Source organism: Perca flavescens, chromosome 11 (assembly GCF_004354835.1).
Source record: "Perca flavescens isolate YP-PL-M2 chromosome 11, PFLA_1.0, whole genome shotgun sequence".
Classification (NCBI taxonomy): Eukaryota; Metazoa; Chordata; class Actinopteri; order Perciformes; family Percidae; genus Perca; species Perca flavescens.
Genome location: NC_041341.1, coordinates 1,797,640 through 1,812,894, shown reverse-complemented (window position 1 = coordinate 1,812,894; position 15,255 = coordinate 1,797,640). Strand labels below are relative to the sequence as shown.

The 15,255-nt window shown below is 35.5% G+C and overlaps 3 protein-coding genes across 3 annotated transcripts; all 3 read left to right on the top strand.

Moving 5' to 3' along the window:
* The first annotated feature begins 645 nt into the window (after window positions 1-645).
* LOC114564240 (olfactory receptor 11A1-like) lies at window positions 646-1,566 on the top strand. The gene has a single exon (XM_028591483.1). The coding sequence runs from the start codon at window positions 646-648 to the stop codon at window positions 1,564-1,566; it is 921 nt and encodes a 306-aa protein (XP_028447284.1).
* A 4,022-nt stretch (window positions 1,567-5,588) lies between these two features.
* LOC114564239 (olfactory receptor 10J5-like) lies at window positions 5,589-6,509 on the top strand. The gene has a single exon (XM_028591482.1). The coding sequence runs from the start codon at window positions 5,589-5,591 to the stop codon at window positions 6,507-6,509; it is 921 nt and encodes a 306-aa protein (XP_028447283.1).
* A 5,941-nt stretch (window positions 6,510-12,450) lies between these two features.
* Window positions 12,451-13,377, top strand: LOC114564238 (olfactory receptor 6N2-like). The gene has a single exon (XM_028591481.1). It carries the CDS (start codon window positions 12,451-12,453, stop codon window positions 13,375-13,377), a length of 927 nt encoding a protein of 308 aa, XP_028447282.1.
* The last annotated feature ends 1,878 nt before the right edge of the window (window positions 13,378-15,255 follow it).

Here is a 15,255-nt window from a genome sequence, read left to right as displayed (position 1 = left end):
TTGACACACAACTTTTATTATATATCCCTCCGGACTACCATGACCTCATGATAGGCACGGTCATGGAGGTAACCCCGAAGAAACTAAATGCACACGCAAATACAGTTTAATCATGTTGCAATTTTCTATTTAAATTTTGCAGAAAAATATGAGCGAGTCAAATAACCTGAGCACACAAAGTCTAACAACAACCATGAGGTCAGAGGTCTCAGGGTCTCAGGAGTTTAAAGTTGTTTACATGTAAGAAGGTTTTCCTTTGGACAGGTTAATGAGATCCATTGAGGTTGAAGCAGTCTGATAAAACTTCCCACAATCTCAAACAGGTCACAGATCCAATTTCTGTGTTTGCCGGACCACACCAGTGTGTATCAAGGCCAGGTACTGATGACTGAATAAGAGAATCTCAGGAGATATGTTACTACTTCTAACTTTATTGTAAGGGCACACTATTGATATCTTCCTTTGTATTTTTGTAGTATGTATGTGTGCGTGGATGTCATATGTCTGTGTGCCTATGTGTATGTATGATGTGTATGAGCCATTGGACAGCTTAATTTACTTCTGGATAAAAAAAGTATCTCTATCTATCTATCAACTTCTAATATACCTGTTTCATTCATTAACATTTTGTTTTAGACAACCTTAATGGATAATGAATTAAATGTAACATATATAACTTTTGATGGGCATGTGGAGGTGCAGAAATACAGATATCTTTATTTTATGATCATGTTTACAGCATATATTCTAATAATTTGCAGTAATTCCACTATTTTGGGCATCATAGTGATTAACAAAGCCCTCCATGAGCCTATGTACATTTTCATTGCAGCTTTGTTAATCAACTCTGTTCTTTTCAGCACTGCTATCTATCCAAAGCTTTTGATTGACTTTTTATCTGAAAAACAGATCATATCTTATTCAGCCTGTCTCTTTCAGTGGTTTATATATTACACTCTAGCCTCTTCAGAATTCTTCCTGTTGTCAGTCATGGCCTATGACAGATATGTGTCTATATGTAAACCTCTGCAATATCACACTATCATGAGAAAAACAACTGTTTATATTTTCCTGGTTTTAGCTTGGATTCTTCCTGCATCTCAGATGTCAGTGGGACCGTTGCTGATTGCTAATGAAAAGCTCTGTTACTTTATATTGAAAGGAATAATTTGCAACAGCACAATTAACACACTTCACTGTGTGAGTTCAGCAGTGCTGAATATATTGGGCTTGATTGTGTTTGTAATTGCTGTACCTCTCCCTGTACTCTTCATACTTTTTACATACACCAGGATATTTATAATAACCTATCGAAGTAGTAGAGAAGTCAGGAGAAAAGCTGCACAGACCTGTTTACCCCACCTGTTGGTTCTGATTAACTTTTCCTGTTTGCTTGCATATGATGTACTTCTTTTTCGACTGAAAATTGATTTTCACAAAACTGTACGTTTGATAATGTCTTTACAACTAGTAATATATCATCCTCTCTTTAATCCGATCATGTATGGACTGAAAATGAAAGAAATTTATAAACACCTGAAGAGGTTGCTGTGCAAAATGGTCTGATGTATTAACACTTTTGTACAGTCATTGTTTTGTAATACTGCAGAGATGTGATAACTCTGAACATTTAAAGACTTTAAAGACATGATCAATGTCCTTAAAATATACATAGGATAATAAATGTTAAGCACTTATTGATCCCCAGGGGGTGTCAGGAGTTGCAGCAGCACAAAGACAGAAATAAGTATAGATAGGCTAAATAGAGAAATAAAAATGTATATCTATAGTACAGTAGTGTGTGTATACAGTATATATAATGGGATAGTGTAGTAGTAGTAGTAGTAGAAGAAGATAAGATTTGTTTTAAGTTTCTGGAGTGACTGGTGTCCCCTAGACCACTCCAAAACATTTCCAACTGACCACATTGGGCTGAATGCAGTTACTCATGTCTTTGAGTCTGTAAAAAAACACATACTTTACTGAAGCACTTAGATGATTATAAAACTTTTTTGATTAATTTTGTGATGGCCCTGAGCCATTTGACTATCTGTTTTGGCCTGTATCTGTCTCTTGTCAGTTGGTACATGATTGTCTGTCTCCCCCCACCTCGTTGGGGATTGGCCTCACCTGCTGGGAGTCTATACAGCTGGGTGATTTCATAAGGTCTGGTCTCACTCTCCCTCCAGGCAGTCTGTTGCCATGCTGGCCCCCAACTTGGTTTTTTGTTTGGTTTAATTGTTAATTAAAGGTTAGTTGAGCATTTACCCTTCCATAGCATCCAACACCCATCTAACACTACTGATTACTAACATCCCACACAATAGTTTACTTTAGTTTTGTTCTCTTTAATAAAGGTACTTGTTTATTTAACTCATTGTGCAGGCCTCCCTACTTTGTTAGTCTCCTAATCCCAATTTAAATGTTAAATGTCAAACCATTTTTCACTTTCATTCATTTGATGGCTGGCTCATCTCCCATGCAACACAACCCATGCTTTATATCAGAGGCATGGAAGGTGGCAGGTGTGTTGTTATGTAACAAATATATTGTCAATATTTGAAAATAACAGCCTTGAAAACAAAAGCATGTGCACATTTCCGGTATGTGAAATTGTAGTTGTGTGCCCCAAGAGACAAAGCAGTTCTTTTCATTGTATCATTGTATTGTAATAATAAACAACTTGACTAACTTATTTCTGTCAAATAATTTTGTCATAATTATTACATCAAGTTACCTGCCCTTTATGGTCTTTAACAGCCATTTCAAAGCTGCATGATCAGTGTGGATGAGAAAATGAACCCCACGCAAGTGGTGTTGTAATTGATGGGTGGCGCCCACTACTGCTAATTTGGTTAAAATGTGTTTATTAGGATAAACCCCTTGAGATGTATCATCTCGTTTTCGAGGGGGTCCAAACATAAAACACAATAATTACATTAAGTGAAAAATCTAAACAAAACAAAAAACCTATGTTATTATAACACCGACACACTGATATCTCTCCAGTAGCTCTTTGTATCAAATACTAGTGCAGTGCCCATTCAAAATGTGTCTGTACGGAATGAGTGGATTGCTAAGCTTCTGGTATTTCTGCTTGAAGCTTTCTGCTTGAAGCTTTCTTAAGACACGCTTATCCAAACAACTTCACATTGGACACAACCTTGGGTTCTGAATAAATGTTAGTTTACAGTATATGCACCATTTGCTTAAAACTAGTTATTTGGGACCAGGTATTTCCGAGAACAAAAGCATTAATTCCAAAAGTTACATTGCTGATGCTTGAAATGTTTGAGTTTACAACAATATAACATCTCCAGTCTCTCTTTAATAATTTGTTATTCAATGTACTGTAGTGAGCGACAGAGTGAGCTGTACCCAGAATGCTGTTGGACTAACTGACCCAGATAGAGCCCATGCTATTGCTAAGATGTGGCCTCAATTGGTTTTGTATCAAGTTCTGATTGCCAGTTTGTTGAGTCAGTGGAATCCTGACTGTATTTACATGCTTTATGTGGGTCAAAGAACTGAGAGATATGGGTGACAACTTGGCCACACTGTAAAAAAAAAAAAAAGTTATTTCACTGGAAATCACTGTATAATTTTACGTATTTTTTCCGTTTTTTCTACATTAAGTGTTAATGCCATAAAAATACAGAAAAATACTTTTATTTAAAAAAACAAACATTAAATTACGGTTTTAGTTTGTAAATTGATATAATGAGATAATATAGTTGTTTAACAGGATAATTCCATTGCTTAATGGTCTTGAAAGTTAAATTACATTGAATTTTATGTAAAAAGACAAAAAAATATATAATTGTACGGTATGTAAAATTGAGGCATCTTTCTGTTTTTTTACAGTTAAACCTTAAATTTAATGTAAAAAAACGTTAAAAAACAATCATTAAAAAACGGTAAAAAGTCTGGCAGCAAAAGTTGTCAAACATTTACCGTGAAATGACTTATTCGTAGTTATTCTACAAAGAATTTCATTTTAAAATACAAATATTTACTGTACATTTTCTGTATTTTCACAGTCCAACTACTGTAGAATTAAAAAGAATTTTAATCAAAAAACATATTTAGAATGTCAAACAAATGTCTGTACAAACACTGAAAAATATTGCAAAATACATTAAAATTACATAATTTAAATGAAAACTGCTGTTTTCATACGGTTTTCTTTGGTAAATTCACAAGATTATCCAATCCATCCACAAGAACTCCCTGTTAAAGTACAGATTTCTGGATGTAAAACACACACAAATCATGTCAAATTAATTTGACAGCCCATTGATAGTATCTTAAAAGCTTTAGGCATTTATTTTACATGATTATCCAATCAATTTACAGTAAATTCCTGTTTAATACTGGTTTTCTACTGTACAAAAAACAATATGTGATAATAACTTGCAGAACCATTATTTTATAGTCATTACTTTATATAAATTATTTATCAGTAATTACAATCAACTCTTCAATATGTCTACAGGCTTTACCCGTAAATGTATAAGGGTTTACTTTATATAAACAATATTGTATAGTGTTAACAAGAAACTATCTAATATACTGTACTTTAATCATTAATATATTAGGTTTACTTAATACAAACAATACTTTATAGTGATTAAAAGTAACTATTCAATATATCTACAGACTTATCCCATTAATTTACTGTGTATATATATATATAATATTTACGACTAACTACCCAATATATGCATCAGAGACTCTGCAGAGGGTAAATATTGGTATAATGTATTATTACATTATTACATGACATGTCATTTAGCTGACGCTTTTATCCACAGCGACTTACAATTGCTACATATGTCAGAGGTCGCACGCCTCTGGAGCAACTAGGGGTTAAGTATTTTGCTCAGGGACACTTTGGTTGATGTATCGCAGCGGGAATCGAACCCGGGTCTATCACACCAAAGGCATGTAATGTAGAGTCCATTTTAGCTTATTCATTGTGATCTCATACATACTGTGTGTTAGTGTTTTAATCGCTGTCAAACATCATCATGTCCAGTATCTCTTAATGCAAGTCTACTAAATTCTAGCCATAGAGTAGGACTTGTATTTAGCTTTGCAGTTATTTGAAGAGTGGTTAACAGAGGTACTGAGACAGGTAGGACCAGCCATACCCGTTTATTGCATTGAATGAGACTGACATGAACCCTCACTGCATGGCCTCAACAGCTCCACAGCAAAAACCTACAAGCAATTGTTTAATCTTGTTGCGATTTTCTATTTAATTGTTGCAGAAAAATATGACAGACGCAAATAACCTGAGCATAAAAAGTCTAACAACAACCATGGTCTCAGGGTCTCAGGAGTTTAAAGTTGTTTATATGTAAGAAGGTTTTCCTTTGGACAGGTTAATGAGATCCAGAGGTTGAAGCAGTCTGATAAAAACTTCCCACAAACTCAAACAGGTCACAGATCCAATATCTGTGATTCCAGACCACACCAGTGTGTGTCAAGGCCAGCTACTGATGACTGAATAAGAGAATCTCAGGTGATATGATACTTCTAATATACTTGTTTCATTCATTAACATTTCGTTTCAGACAATCGTAATGGATAATGAATTAAATGTAACATATATAACTTTTGATGGGCATGTAGAACTGCACAAATACAGATATCTTTATTTTGTGATCATGTTTACAGCATACATTCTAATAATTTGCAGTAATTCCACTATTGTGGGCATCATAGTGATTAACAAAGCCCTCCATGAGCCTATGTACATTTTCATTGCAGCTTTGTTAATCAACTCTGTTCTTTTCAGCACTGCTATCTATCCAAAGCTTTTGATTGACTTTTTATCTGAAAAACAGATCATATCTTATTCAGCCTGTCTCTTTCAGTGGTTTATATATTACACACTAGCCTCTTCAGAATTCTTCCTGTTGTCCGTCATGTCTTATGACAGATATGTGTCTATATGTAAACCTCTGCAATATCCAACTATAATGAGAAAAACAACTGTTAATATGTTCCTTATTTTAGCTTGGATTCTGAATGCTTGTCAGATGTCAGTGGGCCCATTGCTGATTGCTAATGAAAAACTATGTTACTTTGTTCTAAAAGGAATAATTTGCAACAGCACAATTCAGAAACTTCACTGTGTGATTTCAACAGTCCAGAATATATATGGCTTGATTCTTTTTGTAATTGCTGTACCTCTCCCTGTACTCTTCATACTGTTTACATACACGAGGATATTTATAATAACCTATCAAAGTAGTAGAGAAGTCAGGAGAAAAGCTGCACAGACCTGTTTACCCCACCTGTTGGTTCTGATCAACTTTTCCTGTTTGAGTACATATGATGTACTTCTATCTCGACTGGAAACAAATGTTCCCAAAACTGTACGTTTAATAATGTCTTTACAAATAATTTTGTATCATCCTCTTTTTAATCCGATCATATATGGACTGAAAATGAAAGAAATTTATAAACACATAAAGAAATTGTTTCGTCCAACAAATTAAACTAATACATTCACTTTTTAACAATGTATTAATAATGCAAATTTGTGATTTATCTCATTCATGGAAGGCATTTAATTCAAGGATTTGTTTCTAATTGATGTAACCATAATGAAAAATATTGTTAGCTTCATATTTTTCCTGCTGATCTTTAAAAATGCTTTTATCTTATCATGTAATCAAAAAATGCTTTCTGAAGTTTCAAGTTTGTTTTTGTAGTAAAGTTAAACTTCATTACCAGTATTGAAATGTATATGAATACCATGTTTTCTCTGTCTTCTGATTGAAAATTGAAAATTCCAAGATGTTTAAATGAACAACCTTGATTGCAAGAGTGCATACCTGTGTGAGGTTTCTGTTAAACTTAGATTTTTCAGTGTCTGATTTTGCAAATACTGCATGCAAAAAGTGCAGGACACAAAAAAACGAAAATTGGACTGGACATGTTGCCGTGTCAACGTTGCAATAAAGGTTGCCTAAATGCCATGTATTTAAATTTGATGTCAGCTTGATTGCACGTTTTGTGTAGATTTGGACTTTTATACGTTTATTCCACTTTGTTTAAACGGTGAAGTGGAGAGGCCTCGTTCACCTGTTTGGACCTGGCTGGTGAATGTGACACGCGTAGGCCTTGCTGGATACACCGTGAGCCTTTTTGTGGATCTACTGATCGCTGTGGATTACTTTTTTTTGTGTTATTGGATTAATAATAATGGTCAAAATACAAATCTTTTTCTTAACGTGTCTTAACGTTTTATGGTGTGATTGCGCTGCGAACTAAATATCTACATTTCTTAAAAAAAAAAGTCCAGACACTTTTGCCCTCATGACATTATGCCAATACTTAAAATAATAATGTCATATTTATTGATATCACACACACAGCAACTCTTATTTTTTTTAAGATTCTTTTTGGGGCTTTTTTAGGCCTTTATTGACAAAACAGCTGAAGAAATGAAAGGGGGGAGAGAGGGGGGAATGACATGCAGCAAAGAGCCGCAGGTCGGAGTCTAAACCGGGCCCACCATGTTGAGCAGTAAACCTCTACACATGGGCGCTAACTATACCAACTGAGCTATCCGGGCACCCCACACAGCAACTCTACAAAAGTATATGTGTTGTCTAAAACAGATCTATGTATTTGGAGAAAAAAATAAACATAATGAACATTATAACTCATGTAATTCAATTCAATTTTATTTATAGCATTAAATCATAACAAGAGTTATCTCAGGACACTTTAGAGATAGAGTAGGTCTAGACCACACGCTATAATTTACAAAGACCCAATAATTTGCGACAGTGGCAAGGAAAAACTATCTTTTAGGAAGAAATCTCGGACAGACCCACACTCTTGGTAGGCGGTGTCTGACGGTGCCTGTTGGGGGTGTGATGAACAGTGGCAATAATAGTCACAATAAAGATAATGACTAGAAATAGTAGTTGGATTTTAAATTCAATCCTGGATTTTAAAGGAAGCCAATGCAGAGAAGCTAATACAGGAGCAATATGATCTCTTTTCGTAGTTCTGTCAGGTCCATTAAGTCAAGAACACACATTACAATAAAAATGATTTAGGAAATCTTTATTGAATAAATTGCAATTCAAGTTGATAAGTTCTGAATTAAATTTTGGTGGTATGGCTCTGTTCAGGGAGTCCTCTGACCTTTCATGAGCACCATGAAATAGCAGAGAGTCAGAGGACAGCAGCAGCATTAGGGAATGCTCACAAAAGCAAATGCCACGTTATACACAACAAGGAGGAGCTGGGGAGGAGGCGGGTTGCAGAGAAGCGAGCAGCAAGCAGTTAGGAGCAAACTGAATCTGCTTTAAATAGGGCACCCTGTTTTGAGCGTAGCCATTAAGCAGCGAGGGGAGTTGCCCAGCTGATGCGCTGATGCAGATCAGTTGATGCAGCTCAGCCGGAATAAATCAGCTGATGAGACAGTGTTGTTGGCTAATAGCGTTAGCAGCGTCTTGACTACTTGGCCTGCCAGAACTGACAATGACGCTCAATTTCTTGTCAGAACACGCGCTGCATCATTCTGGATCAGCTGGAGAGGCTTTAGAGTTTTATTTGAGCATCCTGATAATAAGGAACTACAGTAGTCCAGCCTGGAAGTAACACATGCATGGACTAGTTTTTCAGCTTTGTTTTGAGACAGGAGGTTCTTGTTTTAAGTACTTGTTTTAAGTGGCCGTTAAAGGATATATCCTGATCAAAAATAACTCCTAGATTTCTGACAGTAGTGCTAGAGGCCAGGGCAGTACCTTCCAGAGTAATTATATCTTCGATAATCAGGTTCGTAGGTGTTTAGGGCCTAGCACAATAACTTCAGAGTAAACTTGAGCTTAACATCAGAAAATGGTAGGTCATCCAGGATTTTATATCTTTAATGCATACTTGAAGTTTATTTAACTGACTGGTTTCATCTGGCTTGATTGATAAGTATAATTGGGTGTCATCCGCATAACAGTGAAAGTTAATTGAGTGTTTCCTAATAATATTGCCTATAGGAAGCATATATAAGCAGAATAGAATTGGTCCAAGCACTAAGCCTTGTGGAACGCCATGGCTAACTTTAGCGTACTTGGAGATTCATCATTAACATTAACAAATTGAGATCAATCAGAGAAATAGGACTTAAACCAGCTTAGTGCGATTCTTTTAATGCCAACTAAATATTACAATCTCTGTAGCAGGGTGGTATTGTCAATAGTGTCGAATGCAGCACTAAGATCTAGTAAGACAAGTACGGAGACAAGTCCTTTGTCAGCAGCAGTTAGAAGGTCGTTAGTAAAAAAAAAGGGAAATCTTTTTTTATGTTTTGTTTTAAACACAAATATATAGGTTTGAAATGATTTCCTTGGATTGTGGTTGCACCTGGGTGAGACTAACCGAAGATTGTTTATTGGAAAGAGAGCTCACCCGAGGATATAGAACAGAAAAGTTAGATGTGACCAAAGATCGTCTATAACTGTTCTAAACTGTTGTATACCTACAGAGAAGAATAGCATTACTGTTTGAGTTTTGGCATGAGTTTGGGCCTTATTGGGCTGTGCAGAGAAGAAGCGCTGCACAGTGGTGACGAACAGTACAGGCTGTCTGTCTCGTCTTTTGGTTTGTTTAAATTAGTTGTTTGTTACGATAATTTTCGGTTCAAACCAACAATACATGTTAAAGGTCTCTTCAGCAAAGCCATCTACCTGTCTCTTAGACCCGATCCTAATGCGGCTACTTAAAAAAGCGTTACCCATGATTAATACTTCATTACTAGATATGATCAGTATGTCTTTATTAACAGGTTATGTACCACAGTCATTTAAAGCAGCTGCGATAAAACCTCTAGACCTATATCTAACCTTCCCCTTCTCTCCAAGATCCTTGAGAAAGTAGTCGCTGATCAGTTATGTGATTTTCTACACATCAACAGTTTATTTGAGGACTTTCAGTCAGGATTTAGAATGCATCATAGCACAGAGACTGGTGAAAATTACTGTAAATGTAAATGGACTGTTCTTATATAGCGCTTTTCTAGTCTCAACAACTACTCAGAGCGCTTTAACATTGTACAGGAACCATTCACCATTCACACACATTCATACACTGTGGCCGAGGCTGCCGTAAAAGGTGCCACCTGCTCATCAGATACTCATTCACACACATTTACACTCCGATGCGCAGCATAATCTATTTTATTAACTTTAATTTCTTATACTGCACTGTAACTTTTATTCTTATACTGCACTATCAATTTTATTCTTGTCTTTTAATGTTTTTAATTTGTTTATTAATGTTTTTAAATTGTTTTTAATTGTTTTCTAACTGCTCTTTAATGTTTTATGTAAAGCACTTTGAATTGCCCTGTTGCTGAAATGTGCTATATAAATAAAGCTGCCTTGCCTTGCGTTGCCTTTTGGCTTTTAGATATTATTTCATTTTTTACGATTTACATTTCTATAATTATTTATTTACTAATTATATATTATACAATGAGACAGACTGAGAATGTTCATCTTCCTTTGTACAAAAGTTCCCGTGGGCAGTTCTCTTATCAAATTTCATGGAGTACTGTATATGTGGAATGAAAATTTACATTGAATGGATTCCTCTTTGTCATTATCTAGGTATAAAAATAGAATTTGAAATGCCTTGCTTTGGGGAAAAAGATTAATCTTAGGGAACTGTTTTTATTGTAAACATGGCAATTACTTGTTTGTCTACATGTTTTCTATTTTTATTACATCTTTATGATTTTTTTGCATACTAACACTTAAATTGTATTTTTGATTGTGTACGTTTACATTTGCATATGTACTACTGGTTGTGGTTTTTAAGCCGCTATATATGTATATATACACTACCGGTCAAAAGTTTGGGGTCACTTAGAAATTTCCATTCCACTCCATTCCAGACACAATACCTGCTGAGATCAGTTGCATTGTTTTTTTTAAACAGGGCAGCAGTTTTCAGATTACATTATTTGCTTACATAATTGCAAAAGGGTTCTCGACTGTTGTAGAAAGAAGTGTCTGAAGAAACACTTGAAATTCATGCTTTTTGGTCTAAACGTCATACCCAAATTAACAGTGGTACAGCTCCCATATACTTTGACACTCAGGGGTGTGCCTGATATCACTGGAAAGAAAACACTCAAGTTTTTTTTACAAGTGTCAGGGTGATTCTAGGCCTTACTGATCCAGAGTTACAGAGGCTAGAATGGAGATTTTTTATTTCTGTCCAAGTCATAAATCTGTAAAATTATTAAAATACACAGCTGTAAACACATCTGACAGGTGAAAGACAACACAGCATTAGCCACATCTCAGCTTACTACAGAAACAAATTCAGAAGCTAAAAGACGCAAAAATGGATTTTCTATGAATTCTTTTTCTTTTTTCTTTTTATTTGAAAAGTGCAAATAAAAAAGCCAAAAAACTACAAAATACAACACTTCTCAAATACACAAACAAACCCACATCAATCACCTTTCCAATGATATCAGGCACACCCCTGAGTGTCAAAGTATATGGGAGCTGTACCACTTTTAATTTGGGTATGACATTTAGACCAAAAAGCATGAATTTCAAGTGTTTCTTCAGACACTTCTTTCTACAACAGTCGAGAACCCTTTTGCAATTATGTAAGCAAATAATGTAATCTGAAAACTGCTGCCCTGGTTAAAAAAAACAATGCAACTGATCTCAGCAGGTATTGTGTCTGGAATGGAGTGGAATGGAAATTTCTAAGTGACCCCAAACTTTTGACCGGTAGTGTATATTTGTATTTCTTCAATGTAATGTTTTTCTTATGCTGTGTGAAAGAAATAAACTAAACTAAACATCTATTTTTCACATCTTTCATGTATATACCTCAGAAAAAATATAAAAGTCTGGAATACCTCAATGGTAGGCAAGTCCTGGAGGTAACTCTGAAAAACACATTTAGTTAATTCAGCACCACAGGTGCTCCAACAAAACTAAATGCACAAGCAGATACAGTTTAATCTTGTTGTGATTATTTAATTTAGAAGTTGTTATACATGGTACAATAAAATGTGACTGACTCACATTACCTAAGAAAACAAAACCCAACAATATCTATGGGTTTAGGTCTCAAGGTCTCAGCAGTTTGATCACATAACTTGAGCAAACAAAGTCGAACAATAATTATGAGTTCAGGCCTCCAGAGTTTGATCAAGTTGTTTACATGTTAGTAGCTTTTCCTTTGGAGAGGTTAATGAGATCCATGGAGGTTGAAGCAGTCTGATAAAAACTTCCCACTGACTCAAACAGATCTCAGATCCAATTTCTGTGTTTGCCGGACCACACCAGTGTGTATCAAGGTCAGGTACTGATGACTGAATAAGAGAATCTCAGGTGCTATGATACTTCTAGTAATATACCTGTTTCATTCATTAACATTTTGTTTCAGACAATCTTAATGGATAATGAATTAAATGTAACATATATAACTTTTGATGGGCATGTGGAAGTGCAAAAATACAGATATCTTTATTTTGTGATCATATTTACAGCATATATTCTAATAATTTGTAGTACTTCCACTATTGTGGGCATCATAGTGATTAACAAAGCCCTCCATGAGCCTATGTACATTTTCATTGCAGCTTTGTTAATCAACTCTGTTCTTTTCAGCACTGCTATCTATCCAAAGCTTTTGATTGACTTTTTATCTGAAAAACAGATCATATCTTATTCAGCCTGTCTCTTTCAGTGGTTTATCTATTACACTCTAGCCTCTTCAGAATTTTTCCTGTTGTCAGTCATGGCCTATGACAGATATGTGTCTATATGTAAACCTCTGCAATATCACACTATCATGAGAAAAACAACTGTTTATATTTTCCTGATTTTAGCTTGGATTCTGCCTGCTTGTCAGGTTTCAGTGGTAATATTGCTGAGTGTTAATGAAAAGCTCTGTTACTTTATCTTGAAAGGAATAATTTGCAACAGCACAGTTCAGAAACTTCACTGTGTGAGTTCAAGAGTGGTTAACATATATGGCTTGATTGTTCTAGTAATTGCTGTACCTCTCCCTGTACTCTTTATACTTTTTACATACACCAGGATACTTATAATAACCTATCGAAGTAGTAGAGAAGTCAGAAGAAAAGCTGCACAGACCTGTTTACCCCACCTGTTGGTTCTAATCAACTTTTCCTGTTTGAGTACATATGATGTACTTCTGGCTCGACTGGAAACAAATGTTCCCAAAACTGTACGTTTAATAATGTCTTTACAAATGATTTTGTATCATCCTCTCTTTAATCCGATCATATATGGACTGAAAATGAAAGAAATTTTTAAACACCTAAAGAGATTGTTCAGTGAAGACAAATTAAACTAATACATTAACTTTTTTAACAATGTAATAATAATGCAAATTTGTGATTTTTCTCATTCATGGAAGGCATTTAATTCAAGGATTAGTTTCTAATTGACGTAACCATAATGAAAAGTATTGTTAGCTTCTTATTTTTTCTGCTGATCTTTAAAAATGCTTTTATCTTATCATGTAATCAAAAAATGCTTTCTGAAGTTTGAAGTTTGTTTCTGTAGTAAAGTTAAACTTTATTACCAGTACTGAAATGTATAGGAATACCATGTTTTCTCTGTCTTCTGACTGAATTGCAAATTCCAAGATGTTTAAATGAACAGCCTTGATTGCAAGAGTGCATACCTGTGTGAGTTTTCTGTTAAACTTAGATTTTTCCAGTGTCTGATGACAGACATGTATAAAGTACCAGAAACCCATACTTGAGTAAAAGTAAAAGTGCTCTATCAAAAAAGTGACTTGAGTTGAAGTTGAAGTGCTCTTTAACACCACACTTAAGTGGAAGTTCTAAAGTACTCAACATAGTTTTGCAAGTAGTTTATTTTAAAATGTACTACTCAAGTACTGAAAGTAAAAGTACAAGTATTGTGTTATGTAGTTATTAAAGAAAGAAGTCAAAAGTTTGAATATCATATTGTTTATATTATTTCAAATGTTAGCCTAAAAGACACTCACAATTCCGTTGGCTGTAGCAGCAAGGACAGGAATGTACAACATCACATGTCATGAACCGTGGGTGGCTAGTTAGCTAGCGCTTACTGATAGCTCAAGCTGGTGTGCCATTTGTGTATCATATTTGTATGTTTCTTCAAATTCAACGGTGAATTTTTGAAGGCCATTATTTCACAATCTTTCGGGAGGAAGAGTAGGCACTTCATTCTATATGAATTGTCTTTCACTCCGAGAAATGAAAACATGGAGTCTAAGTAGGGCCAGGGGTGGTCTCAAGGGGGTAAGGGAGCGTCCACAAAGCGTAGTTCCTTTGGCACCATTTTGATGCTAACAAGCCATCACCCGCCGTTAGCATTCCATTGACTGCCATTCATTTTGACAGCGATTAACTTTACATCTGAAGCGTTTAAAGACTCTATTTGTCCATTGTTTATTTCTAAAGAAACACAACAATGTATAAAAGGCTCCATTACCTTGTAACTCAGATTATGGCTCCGTAGCAGACGTTTTTGTAAAAATAGGCTAATGATTGTGTCATAACCACGCATATAGTAGAGGAATTACCGTATAGTACAGGAGAAGCTTGCAGGCAGTTTCGACTTACATTAGCTGTTTAAGTTTAATTACTAATGTTAACTAGCATTTTAGTTAGCAATAATTACCCTGTGCTTATGTTATCTCCTAACATATACCTGCAAGATTGGGAATGATTGAGATTTCTCTTGACACAGCTACCAGAAGACTTACAACTTTCAGACAGGTTGCTCACGTCACATTTACGTTGTCTCTCTCAGTTGGAGGCTGCGCAGTAACGCTCAGCCCTCACCGGAAAAGTGCTTCTAATAGACTTCACTGGTCTCCGTCCAGAGCAACAGGCTCTGGGCTCTCTAACAAAGCTCAAGTGTTCTCAGTGCAGGCAGGCAGCAGAGTGAAAGGCAGAACAGAAGCATGCATGGTCTTCTTATAAGACAGCTTGATCTCTTGATTCGCTCAATGATGAGCCAGCTTCATCAAACCTGGTGACAAAGCCATCTACCACTCTGGCAGTGATAATGTGGGTTTGGAATGATTCATAATATTTTTATAACTGTAACTGTTGGGATTTTAACCCTGTGAATGCTGGATGATGTGTAATAGCTGGTCCAGGGCTCCTATCAGAGAGCACGAGTTACCAGGTGCATTACAGTCAGTCACAAGCTGTACATTGCTGAATATATG